The following is a 25,168-nucleotide window of genomic DNA, read 5'->3' as shown; positions in this document are numbered from 1 at the left end:
AAAGTCCATACTGATAACATAAATGATAGAATAAATAAACGAAGAAGGGACAAATCTCCCATGCAGAGTAATTCCAGTTTATTCATGTAGAGACTCCGTCTTCAAGGAGGTGGATTTTAACTCCCCATTCCCTAGATGTGGCCACACATAGTGACTTTCTTCTCAAGAATTCAGTATGGAAATCAGGGAGCAGAGGGTAACTTTCAGGGAAGAAACCTGACAAACACTCCCTCAGCTGGGTGATGAAGGCCAACAGCAACAGTGATGAGTCAGGCTGGTATCATGCACCCTTGACATGGCCTGATGAGGAAGCACCTTACCCCTGTGGGCTTCCTCCCCGATAGCCCCCATCTAACCATGAGAAAACCATCAGACGTACTCTAATTGAAGGACACAAAATACCTGCTTAGTGCTGCTCAAGACTTTTGATGACTCAGTGCTGGTCATCAAAAACCAGAAGGCGGGAGAACCTGTCACAGAGAAGAAACAGAGCAGAGGGGCTAAGAGACAGGAAGTTTAAATGGAATGTGGCACCCTGGATGGGACCAGGACATTTGGGGGAAATTAGAGAAATCTGAATAGAATGTAGACTTTAGTTAATAACAGCCTGTCAGTATTGGTTCGTTAACTGTGACAACCATACCATAGTAATGGAAGATGTTAACATTTGGAATAAACTGGGTATGGGGAGTTTCTGTAATATCCTTGTAACTTTTAGCTGAACCTAAAGTTATTTTAAAATAAAGTTTATTTTTAGAATAATAGGAATTCCAGGCCATTCACCGCGAGGATTCAGTGAAGCGATGCGGGGAGGCGCTTGTGGGCTGTGCCAGCCATTAGTGGCAATGAGTGTTCCGCTTCTGTTTGAGCGCGGGTGGGCTTAATACCCCCACGGTCTTGCTTTTTCAGCACTGGCCTCCACCTCTCCCTGTTTAAGACCTGCCCGAGCCTGGCTACCAAGCAGTGAGTGGACCTTTTACAACCTTCTTGAGTTGTAAATGCTCCTCATTCTCCCTCCTGGGCCAGGGAAAGCCCACCCCAGCCACCCTGCCACAGAAACTGGTTCTGGACAGCAGCTGAGTGTAGTGGCTAAGGAAGTGGGCCTGAGAGTCACAGAAATCTGAGTTCAACTCCTAGCCTTCTCACTTCTAGCTGCGTGGCCTTGGGCAAGTTACTTACCCTCTCTGAACCTTGGATGTCTTGCCTATGCGACGGAAATAATTCCTCTCCCCATAGGGTTGTTGTGAGGCTGTATGCCAAGCCCTTGGCACAGTGCCTGGCACACAGTAGGTGCTTGGGGAGTAGCAGTGCCTCCCTCTAATCCCAGTACCCTCTACCATCTTCTCTTGTGCTGCCTTTTCTTCCCTTGGTCAGAGATGACTTTTGCTTGTTTTTCTGGTACATACCCAGTGGTTATCTCAGGTCAATATGTGGTGCTGAATCCTAATGTAGGGGTCGTGGCAGAGGTACTTTGAACATGGCGCAGCGGTGACTTTGAACTTGGCTCAGAGGTGAGAAGCAGGGAAGCTGGACACACTGCTCTGTTCTGCCCTGTGGGTGTGCCTCGTAGCCATCCTGCCTCGTGCCCAACCATGGGAAGCGATCCGTGATCTCCCCTGAGCTAGCTCCCTGGCCTCACCTCTGGCATTTGGGAGGCAGCCATGGAGGGCCAAGGCAGACAGGGCCAGGTCCTGGGTGCACAGCCAGGCTGGAGTCTGTCAGCGAGCTACCTGTGCATGTTCCAGAGCAGCTGAGGTCCTGGCCATGGTGCCATGTGTCACACAGCCTCTGCAGTTCTACCAGACATGGCAGCCCTGTCCAGCCACCTTCTTGGCCTGTGCAAAGTCTCAGGCAGCTTGAGCCAAATCAAAGATGCTGAGGTCCCTACTCAAGGGCTGGGGATGGCAGGGGTGTGTGCAGATGAGCGTACCAGGGCCCCAGAGGGCTGGAACAGGGGACTTGGAATGGAAGGGCTAACTCCACCTTTTTTTTAATGGGGTAGAAAGGGAATAAAATAAAAGCAGTTTATTTTTATCATCCTTATTTAGTATAAGAAAAGACCCAACTGTTTCTCATTGCCAAGCTCCTTTTCTATCAGAGCCTCAAAACTCTTCACTTCTCCTTGTGCTTTAGGCTTCCTTTTTGGGATCATTTTCCATCTTCCCTGCCATTCCTTTAGTGGGGTCTGTGTAACAGTTTTTGTTTATCTGATAATGTCTTCATTTCATCATGGTCCTTAAAAGATGGTTTTGTGAGTTCGGGATTCTAGGTTGATGGTTTCTTTATCTCGGTGCTTAGATGGTGCTAATTCAGTGTTTTCCGTTTGGTGAGTGATCTCTATTCTCTTTGACGGAGGTGTGCTTACAGGGAAGTCCATAAGAGACTGCGGTCACTGTCCGTCCCCAGAAAGGGAGCAGACATGCTCAGTGAAACTGCCAGCAGGAGACTTAAGGCCAGCGGAGGACGTGGAAGGGAAGGCTGAACAGGGCTCATGCCCCAGGGAACTTTCCAATGATGAAAAACTCCCCACTATTCGGTGCATGTGAGCACTGGCTGGGAAGAAATTCCCTGTCAGATGGAGGGGGATGGCTTAGCCTGTTTGGGCTGCTGTAACAAAATATCCTGTGAGTAGCATAGAAACAACAGAAATTTATTTCTCACAGTTCTGGAGGCTGGGAAGTCCAAGATCAGGGCACCAGCAGATTTGGTGACTGGTGAGAGCCCGCCCACTTTCTGGTTCATAGATGGTGATTTCTCACTGTGTCCTCACATGGTAGAAGGAGTGAGGGGGTCTTTCAGGGGCTCCTTTTATAAGGACACTAATCCCATTCAGGAGGGCTCTGCCTTTATGACTTAATTACCCCCTAATGCCCTATCTCCTAATACCATTCCCTTGGGAGTTGGATTTCAACATATGAATTTTGGGGCAACACCAACATTCAGACCAAAGCAGTTGACTTTAGCTACCTTGGTTGCCAGTGACCTTGGGGTTCTCTTGGTGGCTCCACGTGGCTCATGCCTTCCTCTCCCCTGCTGCAAGCCTCTGCCCCTCTCCTTTTAAGGGCCCACAACCTTCTTGGTCCAGGGATCGTTCCAGCTCCTCCACTGAGACTTCCCTGAGCCCTCCTGCCCAGACACTGTTTCCCTTTTCTCCAGATCCTGGAGCTGGGTGGTGGGGGTGGGGGCCTGAGCTGCAGAACTCAGAACACCAGGCACCTGAAGCCCTTGGTCTCGGGTTGCTTCTTAGTGGTATCTCCAGATGGGCTGTCCCTTTCTGTTTACATAGCATTTGCATCTAGGCCAGTTACCAGGGAGTGGGAAGTGGCATCAGGGGGCCTCACCCCACCTCCTGCCAATGTTGGACAGATGAGCTGTGATTCTATCTCCTGCTCAGAGAGGCAGCAGCCCCCTGCCCAGTCCCACTGTAAGGACCTCTCAATGTCCTGAGCTGGAGATGGCAGCTGTTGGAGCAAGGGTCATTGGAGGCTTTGATGAGTGGGTTTGGCCTGTTGAGTGAGGTACAGAAATGAGAAATATGGCAGGATTCTGGCAGCAATTCACATGGTCTGCCTTACAAGAAAGACACGTGGAGGAAGGCAGCAGCCCTGGGCATTTCCAGATGCCCAGAGGCCCAGCAGATGCCCCCGCTGAATGTCCCAGTGACTCCTTTCTTCTCCTGCCCCCGGGATAACCGATGGGTTTACGTGAGTATGCGTGGGGCACAGATGTGGCTGTGCAGAGCGTGCATTGCCTGTGATCCTGTCCTTAGTCTGCTTATAGTGCACTCAGGGAGGTGTGCAACACTTACCCACCCCAGTACAGAAGGAAGGCCGTGATCCAGTGTTGGAGGGGCTGGGAAGTAAGGGTTACTTAAGGGTCACCCTACTGCAGATCCATGATCATCTCAGCGATCAGCAAAGACTCCTTAGTTTAGAATTCCACCAGGGAGCCTATGTGTGTGTGTGACTGATTGGGTGCCCCCTACTCTACCCTGAAGTCCCTCCTAGGATAAGTATAGGGTGTGTGGATTGAGGAGGACATTGTCTCTACGCATTGGAGCACTTTACTCCCACTGGGGAGGGGAAGAGTTTGGGAAGGAAGCCCTGCTGCTCATTGGACTATGGTCATTTCTTGTGGTGGGCATTGGCATTGTTCCTTGTGGTAGGGTGTTGGCGGGGAGCTGCTTCCCCGCAATGGGTGCTGGTCTTTGGTCTTGCTACTCAATTGGATCCAGATATGGGTGCCAGGAAGGCCCGTGGCTGAAGCCTGACACCAGCTGCTCTGAAGTCTGCGCATTCATGAACTGGGGCAGCTGCCAGTTCTGGGCACTGCGGAAAGTGGCTTGGGACTGGGGCTCGGTGATGTACGCGGCTTCTGCCGCCCACAGTTTTGTGCTTACAGCCTGGCTCCCTCCTTGGCTGGCCCAGAAGGGGTGTGCCAGCAAAGCATACATCTCCTGTTCCCCTCCTGGCTCACCCCTTGCCATGGGACTGTCACATCTGTGTGGTTGGAAGCGCTATTCCTCTTCTCCGTGTGGTGGACAACGGTTGCTTTGTGGGTTGTAGGTTGATCACTTTGCTTTTGAGTGGAAAAGAATTTATGGCTGAAGGGCATGGGGAGATGGAAGTAGCGAGAGCAAGACTATGCATGGAGCTCCAGCCCAGCTCCTAGGAAGCCATGTGGGCAGGAGGCAGAGGCTGGGTTCCACTTCTGCTGGCATCACCTCCCTAACCGCACTGCTGGCATCACATCCCTGACCGCGCTGGTGGCATCACATCCCTGACTACACTGCTGGCATCACATCCCTGACCATGCTGGTGGCATCACATCCCTGACCATGCCGGTGGCATCACATCCCTGACTGTGCTGGTGGCATCACATCCCTGACCATGCTGGTGGCATCACATCCCTGACCACACTGCTGGCATCACATCCCTGACGGCGGCAGTGGCATTTTTTTGTAGAGACAGGGTCTCACTATGTTGCCCAGGCTGGTTTCAAAATCTTGGCCTCGGCCGGGCGCGGTGGCTCACGCCTGTAATCCCAGCACTTTGGGAGGCTGAGGCGGTTGGATCATGAGGTCAGGAGATCGAGACCATCCTGGCTAACACGGTGAAACCCCGTCTCTACTAAAAATACAAAAAAATTAGAAGGGCGTGGTGGCGGGCGCCTGTAGTCCCAGCTACTCAGGAGGCTGAGGCAGAAGAATGGCGTGAACCCAGGAGGTGGAGTTTGCAGTGAGCCGAGATCGCACCACTGCACTCCAGCCTGGGCAATAGAACGAGACTCCACCTCAAAAAAAAAAAAAATCTTGGCCTCAAGTGATCCTCCTACCTTGGCCTCCCATAGCACTAGGATTACAGGCATAAGCCACCATGCCTATGCCCGGTCAAGATTAGGCTTTTAAATGTATTGAGTGATGTTCTATGAAACAAGCAACATAGAAACAGTATATTCAGTATGATTCCAATTTTGTAAAATAAGATGCATGCATGTACACACGTGGCATGACGCAGGTTAACTGTAGTTATTATAAGTCTGACTAATAGTAGTGTCGGTGATTTCATTTTCTTATTTTTTTGTAGTTTTCAATTTTTGTTTCTAGTGAAGTGTTTTGTATTCATAAACAAGGTTATTTAAAACAAAAAAGCTGGAGTATCCAATGGGACCACTCAGGAAATGGGTGTCCCCAGGAGAGGGTGAACTCCCTGTCCTTGAGGGTGGACAAGCAGAGGCTGAGTGTCCGCCTCATGAACACTGTTCAAGAGCTTCCTGGCAGAGGAGTGCAAAGGGCTGGATTCTTTGATGAGCTGTGCAGGACACTGGCCCACAGTCCTGGGCCTGTGAGAAAAAGGAATTATCTAGAGCAGTGCTCTTCAAACTTACCCATGCCTGCCAGTCAGCTGGGGATCTTGTTCAATTGCAGATCCTTATTCAGGAGGCCTGGGGTGGGGCCCAAGGCTCTGCATTTCTCACAAGCTCCCAGGTGCTGCTGCTGCTCCAAGGTCCTGGAGTATGTCTCCTGGAGGAGTGCCCACTGCTGCCTCCCCAGGGCCGGGGTACTGTAGGGCAGACATTATGCCAGTGGCAACTGGAACGGTACACAGGGATGTTAGGGCGAGTGGCCTATGGTTCCCTGAGCCAGGTGACCTGTCTGGAAGAGGCTCTCCAGACGTGGAAAGATGAGTCTTGGTCAGAGTTGCTGAGTTTGAGACCAGGCCCTTTACACTGTGGCTTTGTGGAAAGAGCTCATGGTTGGGATTACATGGTCTAAGATGTGAATCCCAGTTCTGCAGCTTGCTAGCAGTGTGTCCTCGGGCAGGTCATTTTGCCCCCTCAGCCTCAGTTTCTTTATCTGTAAAGTAGGATAAGTATCTTGCCTGATAAGGTCACGGCGGGGATACCATATGTTAGGTACCTACCCCAGTACCTGGATGCAGTAGGCCTGTAATGAATGTTTCCTTCCCTTAAACTGTATTTTCTTCTTGCAGGTAGATGAGATTTACCACGATGAGTCCCTGGGGGTTCATATAAATATTGCCCTCGTCCGCTTGATCATGGTTGGCTACCGACAGGTAAACCACCTTGTCAGCAGGCAGGGTTTGCGGGGAGAAGGGTTGTGGGGCCAGAGTGTTGGACCAGCAATGGCGTGGGCTGCAGGGATAAGCATCCAGGAATCTTTGTTTCCAGAATCAGAACTTGAGGCTATTAGAATTGTGGCTTCAGTGATGGAGCCTTTGGAGGTGGTAAGCAGCAATTTATGGGTTCCTACAATCTGAGAAACTGACGATTCCACACCTTTATCGCTGGGAGATCCCTCTCCTTGGGGAAACTGGGGCTTACAGTGGGGTGGCCACTGAGACAAGTCATGTTATGGTTGAGCCCTGGTGCCCTGCGCTCTGCAATCTTAGACTACCAGTCACCTATTATTAAATGGGGGTAGCCACCAAACTTTCCTGTAAGGGCTATTGTGAAGATTAAATAAAACAATGAATGCAAAGTATAGAGGAAATGCTCAGAACAGCACCTGCCTTGCAGGTTAGTTGAAGGGATTGGAAATTGTGTGTGTGAAGTTCCCAGCAGAAACGCATCTCAGCATGGTGCTTGGCACGTGAACATCCCTGAAAGCAGGCAGGGCTGTGTGCCAGCAGCAGTTGAGTGGGGACAGCTGGTGATCTTGGGGTGGGTCCTGCAGTCCTCTGGGCCTTAGCGTTCCCATCTGTAAGTGGGAGGAGAGAGGCCTCCTGTTTCTAGGGCTCTGACCCTCCATGTAGCTGTTGGTGCTCTCCCGGCCCCTCCAGTCCCTGAGCCTGATCGAGCGCGGGAACCCCTCACGCAGCCTGGAGCAGGTGTGTCGCTGGGCACACTCCCAGCAGCGCCAGGACCCCAGCCACGCTGAGCACCATGACCACGTTGTGTTCCTCACCCGGCAGGACTTTGGGCCCTCAGGTATGCAAGGTACTGTATTTGCCATGGCCAGGTGTGTGCAGCATGCAGGGCAGACAGAGGCTGGGCCTGGAGGCAGATGGGCTCTCCTCTGGGGCCCACCACACGGAGGTTTGAAGGGATGGGACCTGGACAGCCGAGGATGAGCTTTGCAATGGTTTATTGGGACCGTGGGAAGTAGAGGGGTCCCTACTCTGGTCCCCGATATTTTGGTGGAGGCTGCAGGCAGCTGTGAGTGGTCAGGCCCTGGGTCCTGTGCTTAATGTCCCAGAGCCTGGCTGCTGGAAGACCCTCCATGGGCTTCAAGATGCTTCTCTCCACACTGTGTCCTTCTGTCCTCATTGCAGACTGTGGGACACCTAAGATGGGGCTTGTGTGGGCTGCAGAACAGGAAGTCTGTGCTCTGCCTCCAGCTCCACACCTTGCCAACCCAGTGGTCCAAGATCTCTTCATCTCCCTGGGTCCTCCCAATTGTGGAATGGGGAACATCATAATATTTGCCTTCCCCCATTCCAAGGCTGCTAAAGGCCCCGGGGGTGCATGACATGTTTGTGACAGAGTATTGACAATTGTAAATACTCTGCAAACATGCAGCTTTGATACCCATATGGGGAAACTGAGCCATGGGGTGGTGAAGAGACTTGCCCATGTGGTTTAGCAGACAGGAGGCAGATGTGAGACTCAAACTGGATCTCCAGGTTCCATGTTGAAGGCTTTCTATTTTTTTCTGCTTTAATGCTGGAAATCAGTTGGTCAGCCCTGCCTACCCAAAAGATTTCTTGTCTGAATGACTGAAGCTCCAAATGTGGTTTTACACACCACACACACACACACACACACACATACAGACATCCACACACATGTACAGGCCCATGTGCACACAGACACATGCACACATGCAAATAGACATAAGCCAGTGTGTACATGTACAGATATACAAACACACACGTATACACAGACACACAGAGACACTGCATACATGTAGAGACACAAAGACACATGTACATGCATGCACAGGCACTCACATAGACACAGACATGCACACACATGTATATCACATGTAGAGCAAATCTCAGCCTTCCAGGACAACAGAGGCCCCAGAAACCTCCTTCCCACTCAGCCTCTTGCTATACTCCCCAAACCATGTCAAATAAAAGAACATTTCAGCTCCTCTAACGTGAAGGAATAGCTCTGTCTGGGGGGACTGCAGGCCTAGGCAGGGAAATGCCTTTGTCATTACCCCCACCTTGGAGGCCCCTAGGACACAGGCCTCATGCATGGTAGTGCTTAGCTGGTGCCGGCCCCCCTGCACTGCCATGATTCCTGTGTGGCCTGCCTGCACCTTGGCCTGTGTCCTCCCCACCTCTGAAGAGTTGTCTCAGCTGTCCTTCACTGCCCTCCATCAGCCATTCCTGGTCCCCCTCAACTCCTTCCAAACCATTCCCTTTCCCCTTCCTCCAGCTCCCCCGCTGCACCCTGGCTTGCTTCTTGAATTCTAGCCCTTCTGGCCCATGCCTCATCACGTGATCTCCCTGCCAAACCACAGTTCTTTAGCTGTGGCGGTGGTTGGATAGCGGGGTGTTGCAGGATCGGGGTAGGCTCGGATCTGAGTCTCCTGTTTTCCCCCTGGTACCTAACATAATGCTGCCCCCAACTCCTGCATAGAAAGTGTTCGGAGCTTGTTTGCTGATTGACTGTGGGACTGGAGGGAGGCATTGTGGAAGTAGTATGTTTGCAGGCCCGGGTGTTCTCTGGTTTAGAGGGGCGCTGATAAACCCCGGGAAACTGCAGGCCAAGAGGGAAGCCATCAAGCCCTAGGATGTGAGGGTGGCTTGGCCCAGGTTTGTTTGGCTGCAGGTGGGACTTTGTGAGCATCTGTCTTCCTCCAGGAACGTCCCCACTCCAAGGACTGACCAGAGGGCTGGGCTGGGCACAGACCTCAGTGTGTCCTGCCTCACCTGCCCTCCACCTCGCTCTCCACCTTTTCTTTCTCTCTTCGGCAGGGTATGCACCCGTCACTGGCATGTGTCACCCCCTGAGGAGCTGTGCCCTCAACCATGAGGATGGCTTCTCCTCAGCCTTCGTGATAGCTCATGAGACCGGCCACGTGTAAGTGGCAGCAGCAGGGTGGGTGGGACTGGCAGTAGCAGGGTGGGTGGGACTGGCAGCTGTGCCGTGAGCTCCGGGGAATTCTGTGGCTGTGGGAGGATTTGCCCAGCTTGGCCTGGTCCCAGTGTCCTGGGAAGTGTCAGAGGAGCTGGCCTGCCACTGCTGCATGGCCTCCTGCAGTTACCAGTAGAGGGAGGCCCTAACCTGAGTTAGGAGGAGCCAAGGGGCATGAGTAGTAATTTGGGCCTGCCTTGGGCCCAGCCTCCAAATCCCAGGGCCACAGGGGACCAGATGTGGCCCTGCCTTTGGGTGGGTCAGTGGCAGTGTCCCCATCACACGCAGAGGCCTGCTCTCTCTGGGTGGTCTTGATCTCTGGCTTCCCTCCATCACGTCCACATTTGAGGCCTTTCTAAGACTTGATCCAGCCCACCCTGATACTCAGCACTCATTGGAGAGCTGGCCTGAGCCCACTGTAAACAGGTGCACTTAGAGCTTAGGCAGTGGGCCAGGCAGAGGCTGGCTTGCCTGATCTTAGGGCTTTGGGTTTTGTTTAGAGTGTGTTCATTCATTCAATATTTCTTGAGCACCTACCATGCACCAGGCCCCATTCTAGGAATGAGGCTACAGTGGAGACCAGGACAGAGAAGCCCTCAAGAGGCTACATGCTGGGTGGACACAAATGAGCTACTGTTCAGTAGGTCATGCCATGTCACAGGGGCAGAACCAAAGAGACACCATCAGCCCTGTTAGATTTTATCCCAGCTCTGCTCCTCCAGGCAGGTGGGACCTCCTCTCCACACCTGCAACATGGGGCTGACACCAGGGGAACCTCTGAGGCCCCTCCCTGTGGAGACACAAGGTCAAGCTTATAGGCCTGTGTATCTGCCTAGCAATCAAAGCCAGATGCAGCCATCTGGGAATGTTTAAGAACTTAGAATTCTTGGGATTTGGCATTAATGACTAATTGTGAAGAGCAAACTTTTAAATGTAGACTCTTATTATGGTAGGTGGCTACCATGTGCAAAGCTCTGTGCCCAGCCTTGCAGAGTCTTGGAGAGGCTCAAGAGGCAGGCGCTGACAGGGGCTCAAGAAATGAGGTTGAGTTGAGTTGAATGAAACCTGGTCTTTGCACTCAAAGGCCCTCCATGGGAAGCCAGCGAATGGTTATGAGTTTTTAATGGTGGGATAGATGGCTCCTGCTGTGGAGGTGAGCCCACAGGTGAGACAGCTAGGACCAGTGGCCAAGTGGGGCTTGATCTGGCCTTGGAAGCTGTAAGAACATGGGTGGAGCTCACAGAAGGGGTGGGTGTCTGGGAGTGGTGAACAGCAGGAGCGAAGGCTTGGAGGGCAGGATGAGCCCCGTCCCAGTGGGAGCAGCCTTGGAGAGAAGATTGGTCCTCCCCACTACGTGGCTGGAAAACTGAGGCCAGGAAGAGCGATCTGAGCTCTGGGTCAGGTCAGGGTCTCCTGTTGCTGGCCTGCCTGCCTGCCTGCCTTCCCGGGGCAGGCTCCTGGGATGTATCAGGACTCCTCTGTCTTCCCCATTCCAGGCTCGGCATGGAGCATGACGGTCAGGGGAATGGCTGTGCAGATGAGACCAGTCTGGGCAGCGTCATGGCGCCCCTGGTGCAGGCTGCCTTCCACCGCTTCCATTGGTCCCGCTGCAGCAAGCTGGAGCTCAGCCGCTACCTCCCGTAGGTCATTCCTGCCCTCAGAGATGGGATAGGGGAGCATGCGACCTGCCACTCTGAGCAGACATCACACAGCTGGCTGGCTTCCCCACGTCTCCCCTGTCTTGACTCTTCTGTGACTCATCTCGCCTCCCCGCCAAACCTGGCCTAAAACATACCCCATTAGCATAGCAGGTGGCTTAGTCTAGTGTTTCAGAACGTGTTCAGGTGACCATTTACATAGAATTCTTATTAAAAATGCAGACCCCCTGGCTCACGGAAGATGGTAAGTTAAATTCTGCTGGGGTTGGGTCTAGGAAGCTGGATTTATCAAGCATTGCAGGTGATACTTATGCCTGCTGAAGGTTATGAGCCACTGGGCTGAGGCTTGGGGCTCTAAACCCAGTGGCTCCTAACGACCCCTTTGAGCCCACCTGGCCCTAGCCCCCAGAGCTGCCCGGGATCGACTTCTCAATGGATGAACAGTGCCACTATGGCTTTCCCCCAGGTCCCAAGGAAATGGGCATGCTGAGGAGGGAGCTCCTCCTCTCCCCACTCCCATCCTTGGCCCCAGCAGCACACTCCCAATTCCGGCCTGGCTGGTCAGCTCCTGGGTCTTCAAGGATGTTCAGGTACAGAGCAAGTGTTAGACTCAGGACCTTGAGGCCTGAGAATGGGAGGCCAAGTGGATTTGGATGGGGGCAGGTGGAGGCAGAGATATAGTCACTAGCCCCGTACAGGAGCTGGCCAGGGCAGCTCACCCAGGGTCCATCTTGCATGGTAGGCTTTTCTCCTTCTTTCAGTACAGAGTGAGCCCTCAAACTGTCTATGAATCAACCATTAGTCTTGGCCATATCATGTCCCTCTAAGGTGGGCAAAATGACCTCCTAATCCAGCTGCAAGCTGAGTATCTAATCCCAGTCTGGGTACCCTCGCCTTTGGCTGCAAATGGAGCCCTTCCAGATATAGTCACTGGTGGGAGTGAGGTCCTGAGTGAGGGGCTGCTCAGGGCAGCCCGTCCTCCCAGGAAGAGACAGCGCTGGGCACAGGATAGCGGGTGCAAATTCTTGCAGGCCTTGCTCATGAAAACCCCAGCCCCTGGGAAGGGAAAGCCTGGGACTTCCTGCTGTCGGCCTGGCTCACCTTCCTTGTCTCCACTGGCAGCTCCTACGACTGCCTCCTCGATGACCCCTTTGATCCTGCCTGGCCCCAGCCCCCAGAGCTGCCTGGGATCAACTACTCAATGGATGAGCAGTGCCGCTTTGACTTTGGCAGTGGATACCAGACCTGCTTGGCAGTAAGTAGCCATCTGGCCTCTGCCAGGTGGTTGGGGGCCAGGGCAGTGTCCTTCTGTGGCCCATGCTGACCATTCATGAGGCGCCTTCTGCCCAGCTGGCCAGTGGGCCTGGTGATGGGCCCACAGACACAGTGCCAGCCACCATGCAGGGATGCAGAGTGAACACCTGTGGGGGCAGGTGGACACAGTGGCTTGGGAATGCATTAGCCCTGGGAAAGATGGGAACAGCAGAGCAGAGAGGGTGGGCACCTGATGTGATACTGTCTGGATACTGCAAGGGAGCCCAGGTTCCAGATAAGGTGTTGGGCTCTGGCCTGGTGGAGCAGCAGGTCCCACACCCTCCGGGGATGTGCCAGGTCTTTCAGTCTAACTCCCCACCTTCTGCACCTGCACATCACCTCTCTCCAGAGTGTCAGTTCCATGTCCCTGCTGCCTGTGCCTGAGGACATAGATACAAGGGAGCATAACCTTGTCCCTACCCTGCAGCATGGCGCAGGGGGAGACTGCTGAGCCTGAGATCAGCTAGAGTCCCCTAGGAGAGAACTCAACAGCTGCCACCGAGGGCCCAGGCTGAGCTGTCAGAGAATGGGCCATCTCAGGGGTAGGGGGCTTTCTGAAGGGGGTAGGCCTTGGGGACCCGGGTGCTTCATACTACCCATCAGGGAATGCAGCTCTCTTCACCTCCATGGAATGGGGAGCGCCCCCAACCATGTGTGGACACCTTCCCCACTGTCTGGGACATGTGGTCTGACAAAGTGCCTGAGTTGTGGGCAGAGGACCAGGACATGAGATTTCAGGGTCCAAATGCTGTACTTGTAGGATGCTTGTCTGGCTGGCAGGGGATAAGAGGGAATATTAAGGAAGCTATGGCTTCTCTGGACAATCTGAAACATAAGGTCATCAACCTCTGGCATGGCTGGGTGTCCAAGTTACAGGGAGGTGGAGTCCCAGCCTCGTTGGAGTACTGGGGTGGGGGGGTCTGGGCTGGAAAGCAGCAGTCCCCTTAATTCTCCCCATGTGCACAGGGCTCAGGGCAGGGGCACTGTGAACCCAGACCTCCCCAGAGCCTCACACCCTAGTCCCAGCTCAGTGACAAATGGCCTCTGTAAAGCGGGGGAGGGAGGCCTTGGAGAGAGAACGACAAGAGCATGGGCCATGGCTAGGCTCTTTCTCAGTACCATGGAGAAAGGAGGGGTCCCTGGAGGCTGCCGGTACTTGGGGTTGAGTAAACTTGACGCAGGTGAGGGGCTCTGGCTGCCTTCCCTGCAGTGCCCTGGGTGCCTGCACTCATCACACCCTCTTTTCTCTCCATCACTGCCCTTTGTTCTTGGACAAAGAGCCAGTCCAGTCTGGTGACCCCATTCCCTTGCCATGCAGTTCAGGACCTTTGAGCCCTGCAAGCAGCTGTGGTGCAGCCACCCTGACAACCCATACTTCTGCAAGACCAAGAAGGGGCCCCCGCTGGATGGGACTGAGTGTGCACCCGGCAAGGTACCTGTGGGGTGTGCAGCAGGAGTGGCCTTCCTGGGGTGCAGGGCATCCATCACTGGCATGGGGGTGGATCCCAGAGTGAACCCTGACCCCTCCCTCCAAGTGCTTATATGAGTTGGGGGTGGTGCTAGAAGACAGTGGTGAGTCCAGTGTGTGGGTAAATACACGTGGAGTCTTCCCATAAACTCACCCTGTCTTCTCTCCCAGCCCACAGCCCTTTGTCTCTGTAATTGGCTGAGGGTAGCATGATCTCCTAGCCCATCTGACAGGAAGGCTTACTTCCATCTTACCAATGAGAAGAATGAGGCCCAGCAGGCAGGTTAATTAAGGAACTTTATGGGGTCCCACAGGGAGTGATTAGCAGAGAAGGGATGCAGAGAAATCTCTGTGTGTCCTGCCTATTCCCCCACCCCTATGCTGTCTCTGAGCATGAGACACACGTGTTCTCCCCACACCAGCTTCCTTCATGAGTGTCCTGTGTTTGCTCCCTCATGCATGTGTGGGTGCCAGGGCTTCATTTGCCCGGGGGACCCCGTGGCTGGGTCTGAAACCCAGCTCTGCTCTGCTGCCGGCCCTGCCCTTGAACACTGTGGTGACCTTGGGCCATTCATTGAACTTTTCTGACTCGCCAACACCTGACCAACCTCAGGGTTGTTCTGAGATAACTGACTCATGTCAAGGCACGTGAGGGAGCAGGGAAGAAGCCAGGTGCTAGGAGAGGTGGTTCCTCAGCATCAGCAGGAGCCCAGCCCCAGGGCCACCCCACCAGCCTGCCCCCTGCCTCCTGCCCTAGCCAGGCTCCTCCTATTCACACCTGTCCTGCTGAGCAGCTCTGGGGCTTGTCCTGTCACAGGTGGTTGGAGCTTCCCCTGGCCTGGCAGGTCCTTGATGGGTTATAGCTGTTCCAGGTCTTTCCACTTCTTAAGTTTTCCCAGGTGTTTTCAAAGTTCCAGACCCTCCCCAGCCACAGTTTCACGAGACAGTTCATCAGTGGTTCTCTATCTGGGCTGCATATTGGAATCATCCTGGTAGTTTTAAAACCTCTCCTATAGAACAAGAAGTGACTGCAGATGAGCACAGAGAATATTTTTGAGGTGATAAAAATATTCTCAAATTGGATTGTGGTGACGATTGGACAACTTTGCGAATTTATGAAAAGTCATCGCATTGCATACATGAAATGAGTGAATTCTATAGTACGTAAATTACACCTCATTATAGTGCCTCCAAAAGTTCCTACCCCTAGTGATTCTGACTCAATTGGTCTGGGGTGAAGATCAGGCATCTGAAGTTGTAAAATCTCCCCCAGGTGATTCCAAGGTTGAGAACCACTGAGTTCATCTCTTGGGAGATGAACTTTGCCCAGAGAGCTTTGTGCATTTTTTTCATGCTACCCTATAGGAAAAGGGAAGGGAGTTGCCTCTAGTTGAGCCCTCCCTTATTGCCTGGCCCTGTGCTAAGGCCTGTATAGATATTAGAGCAGTCCCACATAACAGGTGGGTAAACTGAGGCTCAGCAAGCTAAAGTAGCCACACGTAGCTAGTATTGCTGAGCTGGGATTCAAACCCAGGAATCCTTCATGCATACACTCCTTCCACTGCATGCACAGACCTCCCTGCATGGCTGGTCTGCCTCCCAGAAGCACATCTCATGATCCCTGGAAGGTGAAGATACAGAGCCAAGATCAACTCTAGCTAGTGTGGGAAGATTGTGTCTTCTCTCCCCTATCAGCCTTTTATTACTCCCGGGTGTGTAGATAATTGCACATTTATTATCACTGTTCATCATAAGATCTGCCATTTCTGGAGGGCCTTGTATACTGGGTATGATCTCATCAGAAGCTATGAGCAGGTGCAGTTACCCACGTTGTCCAGTTGAGGAACAGGCCCAGAAAGGCAAGCCTTTTGTTTAAGGCTGCTCAGCTCATGCTAGGGGTGGGATTCTGCCTAAACCCAGGCTCACGCTCTTGCTATCCCTTTTTCTGGCTCCCCGGGTGGGCTCAGCAGCAGCAGCCCAGGGTGACCTCATGCCCTCTGCTCTGCCCCAGTGGTGCTTCAAAGGTCACTGCATCTGGAAGTCGCCGGAGCAGACATATGGCCAGGATGGAGGCTGGAGCTCCTGGACCAAGTTTGGGTCATGTTCGCGGTCGTGTGGGGGCGGGGTGCGATCCCGCAGCCGGAGCTGCAACAACCCCTCGTGAGTGTGCTTGGCTAGGGTGGGGAGGGCAGGGAGTCCCTCCCCAGGGCGGAGGGGCTTGGAGGGGAAGGCACTGGGGAGACAGTGCAGGAGAGAAGGGCCCCTGTGGGTGGTTGTGTATGCTAACGCACGAGGACACAAACTTGTTGGTGGAGGCAGATCACTCCTACCTGCATCCACTAAGGACTCTCAGGTCTGCCTTCTGTGCGTTTGTCTGAACCAGTGGTTCTCAAGCTCATGCGCAGAAGATTCCCCAGAGTCTGGGTGGCCCTACTTCTTCATGCGTGTAACAAGTCCTCTCATGACCCCGACCCTCTGGCTAAACTTTGAGAAACACTGATCTAAGCTCTTTGTTGGAAGAATCAATTTCCTAACTTTGTTTTCTACCACATGGAGAAAATCTCCCTTTAATTTTTCTTAACTCTTTCTAACATCAAAGCTCCTTCCCCTCTTCCCCACCCCCGAGTTTTAGCATTCTGGGGGAGATGTCCATTCTCCCTTCTCATCCCCTCTATAGGGATCTTCTCCCCAACTCCATGGTTTTGGGACATCTGAGCCCTAGTTCTCCATCTCCATCTCCAAGCAGAAGCAGCCTGTTTAGAACAGCACCACGGGAGATGGGGACTGGCCAAGGCCAGCTGCATGGGTCGGTTGGCTCTAGGAATGCAGGAGTTCTGAACCCCCACAACAACAGGGCCTGGCCTGACCCCCTTACAGCACTGAGGGGTATGATGAAGACTGCGGAATCGCAAAGTTGTAGGGTCACAGTGGCTCTGGTGTCCTCAGGAGTGGTCATTCATACTGTTATTTATCGCTAGGGATGGGAAACTCACTGCCTATTGAAGCAGCTGTTCCTTTGTTTTAGAGAATATAGCCGTATAGTTAATACGGACAGCTATATTGACCTTCTACACACATGAACCAAAATGGACTGCCTTGTAACTTTCATCTGTCGGGAATACAAAGTCTGTGGTTATAGAAAAGCCCAGGGGTCCCTGTTCTGAGAAAATCACCTTGCAGGCATGACCGACAATTATCCCTTGGTATAACTGGTATCAAAGCTACCATTTATTGAGCTCCTGTGTAATAAGAACTATTTTTATTTTATGAGGCTTAAATGAAATAATATGTGTGCTCTCAGCACCATGCTCACACAAATTAAATACTTAATGAAATACAGCTGCTGTTATAATAATCATTATTATAGTATGTCAAGCACTTTGTGCTAGGTGGGATGCTAAGCACTTAGGTACAAAAATCTGTGCAATTCTCCCACATGTCTATGAGTAGGGTACTGTTAACCCCAGCACTTGGACACTTTGTATCAAGTCTTACCCAATCCTCTTGACTTAATGAAGAAGAGAGCATAGATGACTATAAAATACCTTTTCTTACTATTCTTCACAGACACACCAGGAGGTGAGTAAAATAAGAGGGATTATAGTCCCTGTTTGCAAGGGGAAATTAAGCCACAGCAAGGCTAAGTGGCCTGGCCAAGGTTGCACGGTCAGGACTTGGAAGCCAGCTCTTCTGATTCCAAATCCAAGTTTCTTTTACCACTCCTTAGTTTATGATGATATTAAGTGGAAGTTGATGCAAATGGGAGAGGCTGAGTCGTTTATGGGGGCCTGCTCTATGCCAGGGCCTGCAAAACAGTTGAAGGCACCCACAAAGATGAATAAGATGGATTTCTCTTCCAGTCCAGCTGGAGAGGGTTAGTCAGTCCCTGTGTCAGTCTGTACATCTGTCTGTCACACTCACCGTGGAATAGGTGGTGTATGTCTGAAGGGTAAAGCAGTCAGGGAGAAAGAAGGATCTGGATAGCTCTTCAGCTGAGCTCCACAGCCCCCACCCTGGGAGCCATTCTCTGGTTTATGTCAGTGGAGGCCCTTGTCATGCTATTATGAATGGCTGAGCTGCTCCTGGTGGCTGTGTGGGAAACCTGGCCCTCCCCAGCCTTCCCAGCAAGGTCATCCATTTCTCTGTGTCTGTCCCAGCCCAGCCTATGGAGGCCGCCCGTGCTTAGGGCCCATGTTCGAGTACCAGGTCTGCAACAGCGAGGAGTGCCCTGGGACCTACGAGGACTTCCGGGCCCAGCAGTGTGCCAAGCGCAACTCCTACTATGTGCACCAGAATGCCAAGCACAGCTGGGTGCCCTACGAGCCTGACGATGGTGAGTGGGCCCCACCCCCCTCCCACTCCATGTCCTTAGGCATCTGCGGGGGCTGTGTGTGCCCAGGCAGGGCCTCCCACCCCTACATACACCAGTGAAGGTGGAGGGACAGTGGGGGTGCCAAAAGGGACACTGCAGTCAGCAGGCTCACCATATACCCTTGTGTAGGCCTGTTCTTGGTATACTTCTGGGGTCATCATCCCCATCAAGGCCATCCCTGATTTGTGTACTTATGATGACAGTTTTCTGGCAGATGCAAGGAAAGTGTCTTGAGGAAGGGACACTTCACACACAGGTGTTGCCAAGGCCGGCAGCAGTGTTGGCTGTTAGGGTTGCCTGCCTTTCGTCTTCTGTCCCTACCTGCAGGGAGAAGAATTATATAGGTGCAGGCGCCCTTCCTGTTGCATGACCAGTGTCCTGAGGAGCTCAGTCCTATTACACGCTGTGTTTTTAGGTTTTACTGATTGGGTTGTGGTTTCAGCAGAGTCGATGAGATGATTTTGGAAGGCAGGCAGATAGGATCTGGTGGGATCTTCATAACGACTCTCTAGGCTGCCCTGGGACATACACAGGACTTCTGGACTCCTGTAAAGAGTCTGAATTTGGGGACCATAGTGGTGCCAGTTCCCATCTGTTTTTGAGTGTTTCCAGTGATGGCTCCATAGCGGCAGAGCATCCAGTGAAGGGTTGGGATTCGTGGCAAGTCAGAGCCTCGGCTGGAAGAGCCCTCAATGATCCTCTGATTCCAGCCTTCCCCTGCCAGCCTCTCCATGGGTCCTCCATGGACAGATGCTCATTCTCCATCACACAACTCTTGACCCAGACAGCTCCCATCAGGACGGGCTTTCCTCCCTGGAGCCTGGGCTCCACCCCAGAACTGTCAGCTCTTCAGCTCTGGTCTAGAATGACAGACTCTTCAGGTTGGAAGGGACCTCCGAGGCCTGTCATTGCCAGATTCTTCCAGAGCATCCTTGCAGGGGGTGTCTTCTCTCTGCTTGGATTCCTCCTACTCTGGGGAGCTCACCACTCCCTTCGCACTGTTGCTGCCCAGAGAGCTTCTGTTGCTGCCCAGAGAGCTGCCTGCCTGGGTCAGGATCCTGCCTGTCCTGGGTTGGAGCTCCCCCAGACCCAGGTCCCTCTAGGAATCTGGTTCCTGTGGATGAAATCCAAGGTGGTCTTGGAGGTTGTGGCTCCAGACTTGAGTCCTTCATGCTGGAGACAAGGAGTTACCAGCTGTCCTGGAGCCCAGGGACCAGAGCAGAGCCCAACAGGTTCCTTAGTAACTGGCTGAGGGAATCTTGGTTTGAAAGCCTTCCAGATCCGTTCAGAAACCAAACCAGCAACCACAGCGCTGGGGAGAGGAGGGGCTGGGAGGCCCGTGGGGGCAGCTGGACTTCGGGTTTTTCCCAGGACTGTTAGACGAGTTCCAGGAAGTTAGCTAAGCCCCCAACCTCCTTTTTTCTAAGAAGCACAGTAAGTGTTTATATATGCTCTGGAACCTCCTTTTTAGGATATCTATAGCCCACATAAAGAAGGAAACATTTAATTGTTAGGACCAGAAAGGACTCTCTTTCTCCCTGACTGTTGCTCCATTTTGCAAACCCAGATACAGACCACTTTTCTGCCTTTTTTTCACGCAGCCTTCTAGTGTTTACAAACATGTTAAGATGCATGTCATACATGTGCACAGTGAAGTGTTATAGGGGTCAGAGCAGGACTCAAGCCAGACTGCTAAGGTTAGAATCCAGGCTGAACCACTTATCGTGTGGCTGTGTGGACTTGAGCAAGTTCCTTAACCTCTCTGGTCCTCAATTTCCTCCTCTGTAATGCTAGCACCTACCTCATTGAGGTGTTGAGAGGGTTAAATGAGTTAATTCATGAAAAGCCATTAAAGCTGTATTTTAAGGGCATGTGAAGGTTTTAGAAATATCTAGTACATAGTAAGCATTCACTAAGTGTTGGCTTATTATTACTTTATCACTTGATTTTTCTCAGTAAGCCGATGTGGCATTTTACTGATTAGGGATAATAAAAATAGGGAACAAAGGCTGGGAGAGGTCGGAGCATTTACCCAAGGTCACATGGCTAATAAGTGACACAGCAGGGATTTTCAGCCCCCGCGCCACACCCAGTGCTCCCCCAACTGTCCAGAGCTGGCCCTGGAGCTTTCTGGCTGGACCACATACTGATCTGTCCTGGGCCACTTTCTCTGAGCCCAGCTGGGGACTCAGCATAGTCCCTCTCCCTACAGACGCCCAGAAGTGTGAGCTGATCTGCCAGTCGGCGGACACGGGGGACGTGGTGTTCATGAACCAGGTGGTTCACGATGGGACACGCTGCAGCTACCGGGACCCATACAGCGTCTGTGCGCGTGGCGAGTGTGTGGTGGGTGCACCTCCAGCCACCCCGACTACTGGCACAGGGAGATTGGAGGGCTGCACTGCAGCCCCTCCTGCCCGGGAAGATGAGCATTGCCTCACCGGCCCACTCACAACACCCTGTTGGTCCTCAGCATAGCCCTGGGGTGCTGGAAGGGGCTAATTATTGCTCAGCCCCATTGGAAGGGAGAGGAGATGGCAAGAATCCTCATCACGCCGAGTGTAAGACCTCACCCAGGTCCCACGGTGAATTCGTGCCAGAATCCTGTCCAGGGACACCTCCCAGGCCAGAGGTCCTCTCCTGACCAGGGCCTGGGGATGGGAATGGGAGCACCGGGGTGGCGGTGGGGGCAGGGGAGCCTCCTCCCACTGACCTCACCTCTGGCCTCAGCCTGTCGGCTGTGACAAGGAGGTGGGGTCCATGAAGGCGGATGACAAGTGTGGAGTCTGCGGGGGTGACAACTCCCACTGCAGGACTGTGAAGGGGACGCTGGGCAAGGCCTCCAAGCAGGCAGGTGAGCCGGGCTGGGGCTGGGGGGATGATGAGGGCCGACTGGAGTGCTTGCCGTCCCTCAGGGGGCCCTCCCTCCTTGAACTGTGCCACAGTCTGGGGTGGGGAGAAGGGGCCCTGGGGCCCATCTCCAGGCCTTCCTGGGCTGCCCAGGCTGGTGAGCCAGGTGCTGCAGCCAGTCACCTCATCTTTCAGGCAAGCTCCTCCCTGAGTTTGGGGCCCAGGAGCTCCAAGAGACATTTTCCCGCTAGGTAATGTTTTGTGATGGGAGCTTGGCCATCCCTTGGACCTTGGGGCTGTTGGTGGGAGGGAGGCATCAGACAGGTCTAAAGGTGTAGCCAAGACTGGACTGATAATTTTCTTTTCCTCTCTCCTTCCTCATTTTTTTTTAAACCTGCGGCACTTTCTGCTTTGAATTCCTGGTATCTTTGAGTTCCTTGACTTTCCTCTCTACCTCCAATCTGACCAGATTTGCTGTGGAAAAGAACCAGATATCAGTCCTTCACACTTTAGTATAAATGGGGCCTATTTTCCCTTGGGAGATGTTACACTTTGTCTCACCTTTGATTGTTGGGGACAAGGTTGGTGGCTCTGAGAAAGTCCAGGCCTTGGGTCGGGAGGGCCATGGGGGCTCAGGACAGTCATGTGGAGTCTTCATGGCCTTTATCATTTAAATCCCATCAGTAGCAAGTAGCTTAAGGTGTGAGAAGAAGCAGGGAGAGAGAGTCAGAGGAGCAAAAAGAGAGGGGGGGGAAGGGCAGAAGTGAGAGGGAGAGGAAGAAGGTCAGGAAAGAGGGAAGTAATAGCAGCTCTCACACACACGGAGGCCCTTAGAGTTTACAGGACACGTCTCATTCGATCCTCCCAGCACCCTCATGGAGAAGGTCTCATCCTCAGTTTACAAATGAGGATACAGAGATTCAGAGAGGTTCTGTGATCAAATGAGATGTTCCTGGGTGCCCAGTGAGGGAGTGGGGGATGCTGGGCAGTGGGACCACCAGCTTAGGATGCTCACGACTTCTGGATCCCTGTGCATGGCAGGAGCTCTCAAGCTGGTGCAGATCCCAGCAGGTGCCAGGCACATCCAGATTGAGGCACTGGAGAAGTCCCCCCACCGCATTGGTGAGTGCCGGGGTGCTGGGAGGGGACAGCAGGGCCCCAGGCCCTGCCCTCTGACTTGGGGGAGCTGGGAGACCAGAGGGCAAGATTCTAGTACAAGTGGAATTGTACTAACTGGAGTAATGGGCAGAGACCCCCTTTTCATTTTATTTTAAATTTATGCTGCATGGGTAACCCATTCCATGGTTTACATTTCAGAAGGTCTAAAAGGGGACCTAGTAAAGAGTCCCCTTTCTACCCCTGTACCCTGGGGGCAGTTTTCTTCCCTAAGGGCAACTACTGTTAATAATTTCTTGTGCACATAGATGGCTGTTAAAGGAAAGCCATGTTCACAGAGTGTATCAGTCAGCTTTTGCTGCCTAACACACCACTCCAAAACTTAGTGGCTTCAAACAAGAATAATTCTTAGCTCACGGTCCTATGGGTCATCAGTTTGGGCTGGGCTCTGTGGGGTGGTTCTTCTACTTGTCTTCTTGGACCAAGTCATGCAGATGCCCTCAGCTGGTAGGTCTCTGGGAGCTGGTTGGTCTAGGATGGCCTCGCTCACATGTCTGGTGGTTGGTACTGGCTGTCAGCTGGGGTCATGGAGGTGGCAGGGCTGTGTCCTCAACAGGCTAACCCAGTATTATTCACATTATATCTGTCACATTGTCCTCAGGAACGGCTTGTGTCATGTTTTCTAGCGTCCCATTAGTCCAAATCACATGGACAAGCCCAGATTTAAGGGGTAGAAACATAGACTAGCTCTTGATGGTAGAAGTGGTGAAGTTACTGTGCAAAGCAGCATGCATAGAGGAATAGGAGGAATGTAGAGGCATTCTGCAGTCTACCACACAGGCCCTGACATTATTCTCATTATAATCATACTTAAACACCAAGCCACTAAATGAGGTGACACCCTTATGCTTGTAACAGTTATCTAACTATGAAGCCAGGCTCGATTAAAAGTGAGAATACCACAATAAGTTAATAAATTTAAATTAAGGCCATTAATATAATATGAGTGATGTTTTGTTTCGTTTTTGCTGAAACTAAATTGGCTGTCAAAAAATGGACATGTCCAGAGAGGCAAATCCACAGACAGAGAGAGAATAGATTAGTGGCTGCCAGGGGCTGGGGAAGGAAAGAGGCATGACGGCTAATGGGTATCAGGTTTCTTTTTGGGGCGATGAAAATGTTCTGGAATTAGACAGTGGCAATGGCTGAATCTACTTAAAAATCAGGGCGGGCGCAGCGGCTCACGCCTGTAATCCCAACACTTTGGGAGGCCAAGGTGGGTGGATCGCTTGAGCTCAGAAGTTTGAGATCAGCCTGGGGAACATGGTGAAATCCCATCTCTACAAAAAAAAAAAAAAAAATACAAAAATCAGCTAGGCATGGTGGTGCATGCCTGTAGTCCTAAGCTAGTTGGGGGACTGAGGCAGGAGCGTCTCAAAAAAAAATTTTTTTTCACTGAATTGCACACCTTATTTGAGTGAGTTGTATGGCATGTGAATTATATCTCGGTTCAAACCCTGTGAGCCTGGTTCAGAGCAGGGTCCCAGTGGCAAGTGGGCAGAAGGCTGCTTCTCCCACACTGGGCAGTGGTGTCTGTGTTCAGACCCCTTTGCAGAGGACGTGCAGGCCACAATGTCCCCTTGAAATGTCACAGAGGCCCCTCTTACCTATTACGTCTGCCAAGTCACACTGCTTGGTGCCAATTTCATCATAAATGGAAAAACAAAACACATATCTCTTGGCAGGCTCACATCACACACAAATGCTGCCATTCATATTTTTAGATTATCATCAAAATAGCAATTTGTAAATACCTTCAAAGTTTCCTGGATAACTTGCATTTCCTGGAGAATGCATCTGCATTGGCACCTCCCCTTAACACAGCTCCAGTGGGCTCCTAAACTTCTATTCTTGAAGGCATCTGAAAGGGAATTGTCCCATCAGGCCATAGGCACAAGGGGAAACTGAAACCCAAAGTGGATTGGGGGCCTCTGTATGCCCTGATTCATCCATGAGGAGTGTGGGCAGAGCCAGTCTGGGCCCAGGTCTCCTGCCTCTCAGCCCTGTTCCCTTGCCAGCCATGCCACTCTACCACAGCGAGCCCAGGTTAGAGGACATTGGTTCAGGCAAGTCCTGCCTGCTGTGCCTGCCTGGCTGTGGGGAATGTGCTGGAATTAGGGGCCGGGGGAGGGAAGGGGCAAGGAGAGAAGGGACATCTATTCCAAGAAGAGGTGGAGCTCACGGACACTGCATCCCCTGGGGATGATTTCAGAACATTAGCAGCCCCTTCCACCCTCTGCTGTCTCCAGAAATCTAGTTCTTCCATCCCCAGGGAAGAACTAGTCTTCTGTGGAGGTCATGGCAGAGGCTGCTAGCACCCGGGGCAGGCCGAGTGCGGGCTTGCTTGCCTGTTTGTCGGGTGAGTTCCCTGAAAGGTTAGAGTTTTCCGGGGAGCGTGGTGGGGAGAGCGAAGCAGGGGCGGCCCAGGAGCTGAACTCTGAAGTTGGCACAGGTTGTGTGATTATACAGGTGTGAGGTGCACAGTGGCCTTCAGTGAAAACGTGTGAATATGTGTGTGTGAGTGTGTGCAGGCACGTGCATGCCCGTGTAGGGGTGTGTGTACCCAACAGGATATGTAGAGGCCCAGGACAGGTGGCAGCCCTGGCGATGAAGGGAGAGGCTCTGTCCATTGTCATTAGACTCTCCTGGAATTGGGGACATGGGGTCTTTGAAAGGAAGTGTAGGGAAGAGAAGGAGAACTCACGCGTTAATATCTCCCAT

General features: G+C 52.6%; 1 protein-coding gene across 4 annotated transcripts in view; it reads left to right on the top strand.

The window, feature by feature from the left end:
* Window positions 1-25,168, top strand: part of ADAMTS14 (ADAM metallopeptidase with thrombospondin type 1 motif 14) — an 86,721-nt gene that overhangs the window by 47,654 nt on the left and 13,899 nt on the right. For 2 of the 4 annotated variants that reach the window (XM_004049549.5, XM_063710021.1), the window contains exons 5-15: window positions 6,492-6,575; window positions 7,302-7,449; window positions 9,450-9,555; window positions 11,106-11,249; window positions 12,390-12,522; window positions 13,900-14,013; window positions 16,061-16,209; window positions 18,207-18,382; window positions 20,634-20,767; window positions 21,152-21,275; window positions 22,313-22,393. In XM_004049549.5, the coding sequence (XP_004049597.5) occupies window positions 6,492-6,575; window positions 7,302-7,449; window positions 9,450-9,555; window positions 11,106-11,249; window positions 12,390-12,522; window positions 13,900-14,013; window positions 16,061-16,209; window positions 18,207-18,382; window positions 20,634-20,767; window positions 21,152-21,275; window positions 22,313-22,393 (1,393 nt within the window). Of the gene's footprint in view, window positions 1-6,491; window positions 6,576-7,301; window positions 7,459-9,449; window positions 9,556-11,105; window positions 11,250-12,389; window positions 12,523-13,899; window positions 14,014-16,060; window positions 16,210-18,206; window positions 18,383-20,633; window positions 20,768-21,151; window positions 21,276-22,312; window positions 22,394-25,168 lie in introns of all 4 variants that reach the window. The other 2 variants (XM_063710020.1, XM_019035519.4) reach the window with 1 other exon arrangement.

This window comes from Gorilla gorilla, chromosome 8 (genome assembly GCF_029281585.2).
Source record: "Gorilla gorilla gorilla isolate KB3781 chromosome 8, NHGRI_mGorGor1-v2.1_pri, whole genome shotgun sequence".
Lineage (NCBI taxonomy): Eukaryota > Metazoa > Chordata > Mammalia > Primates > Hominidae > Gorilla > Gorilla gorilla.
The sequence above is the reverse complement of the archived record's forward strand: the minus strand, read 5'-3'. Positions and strand labels throughout refer to the sequence as shown.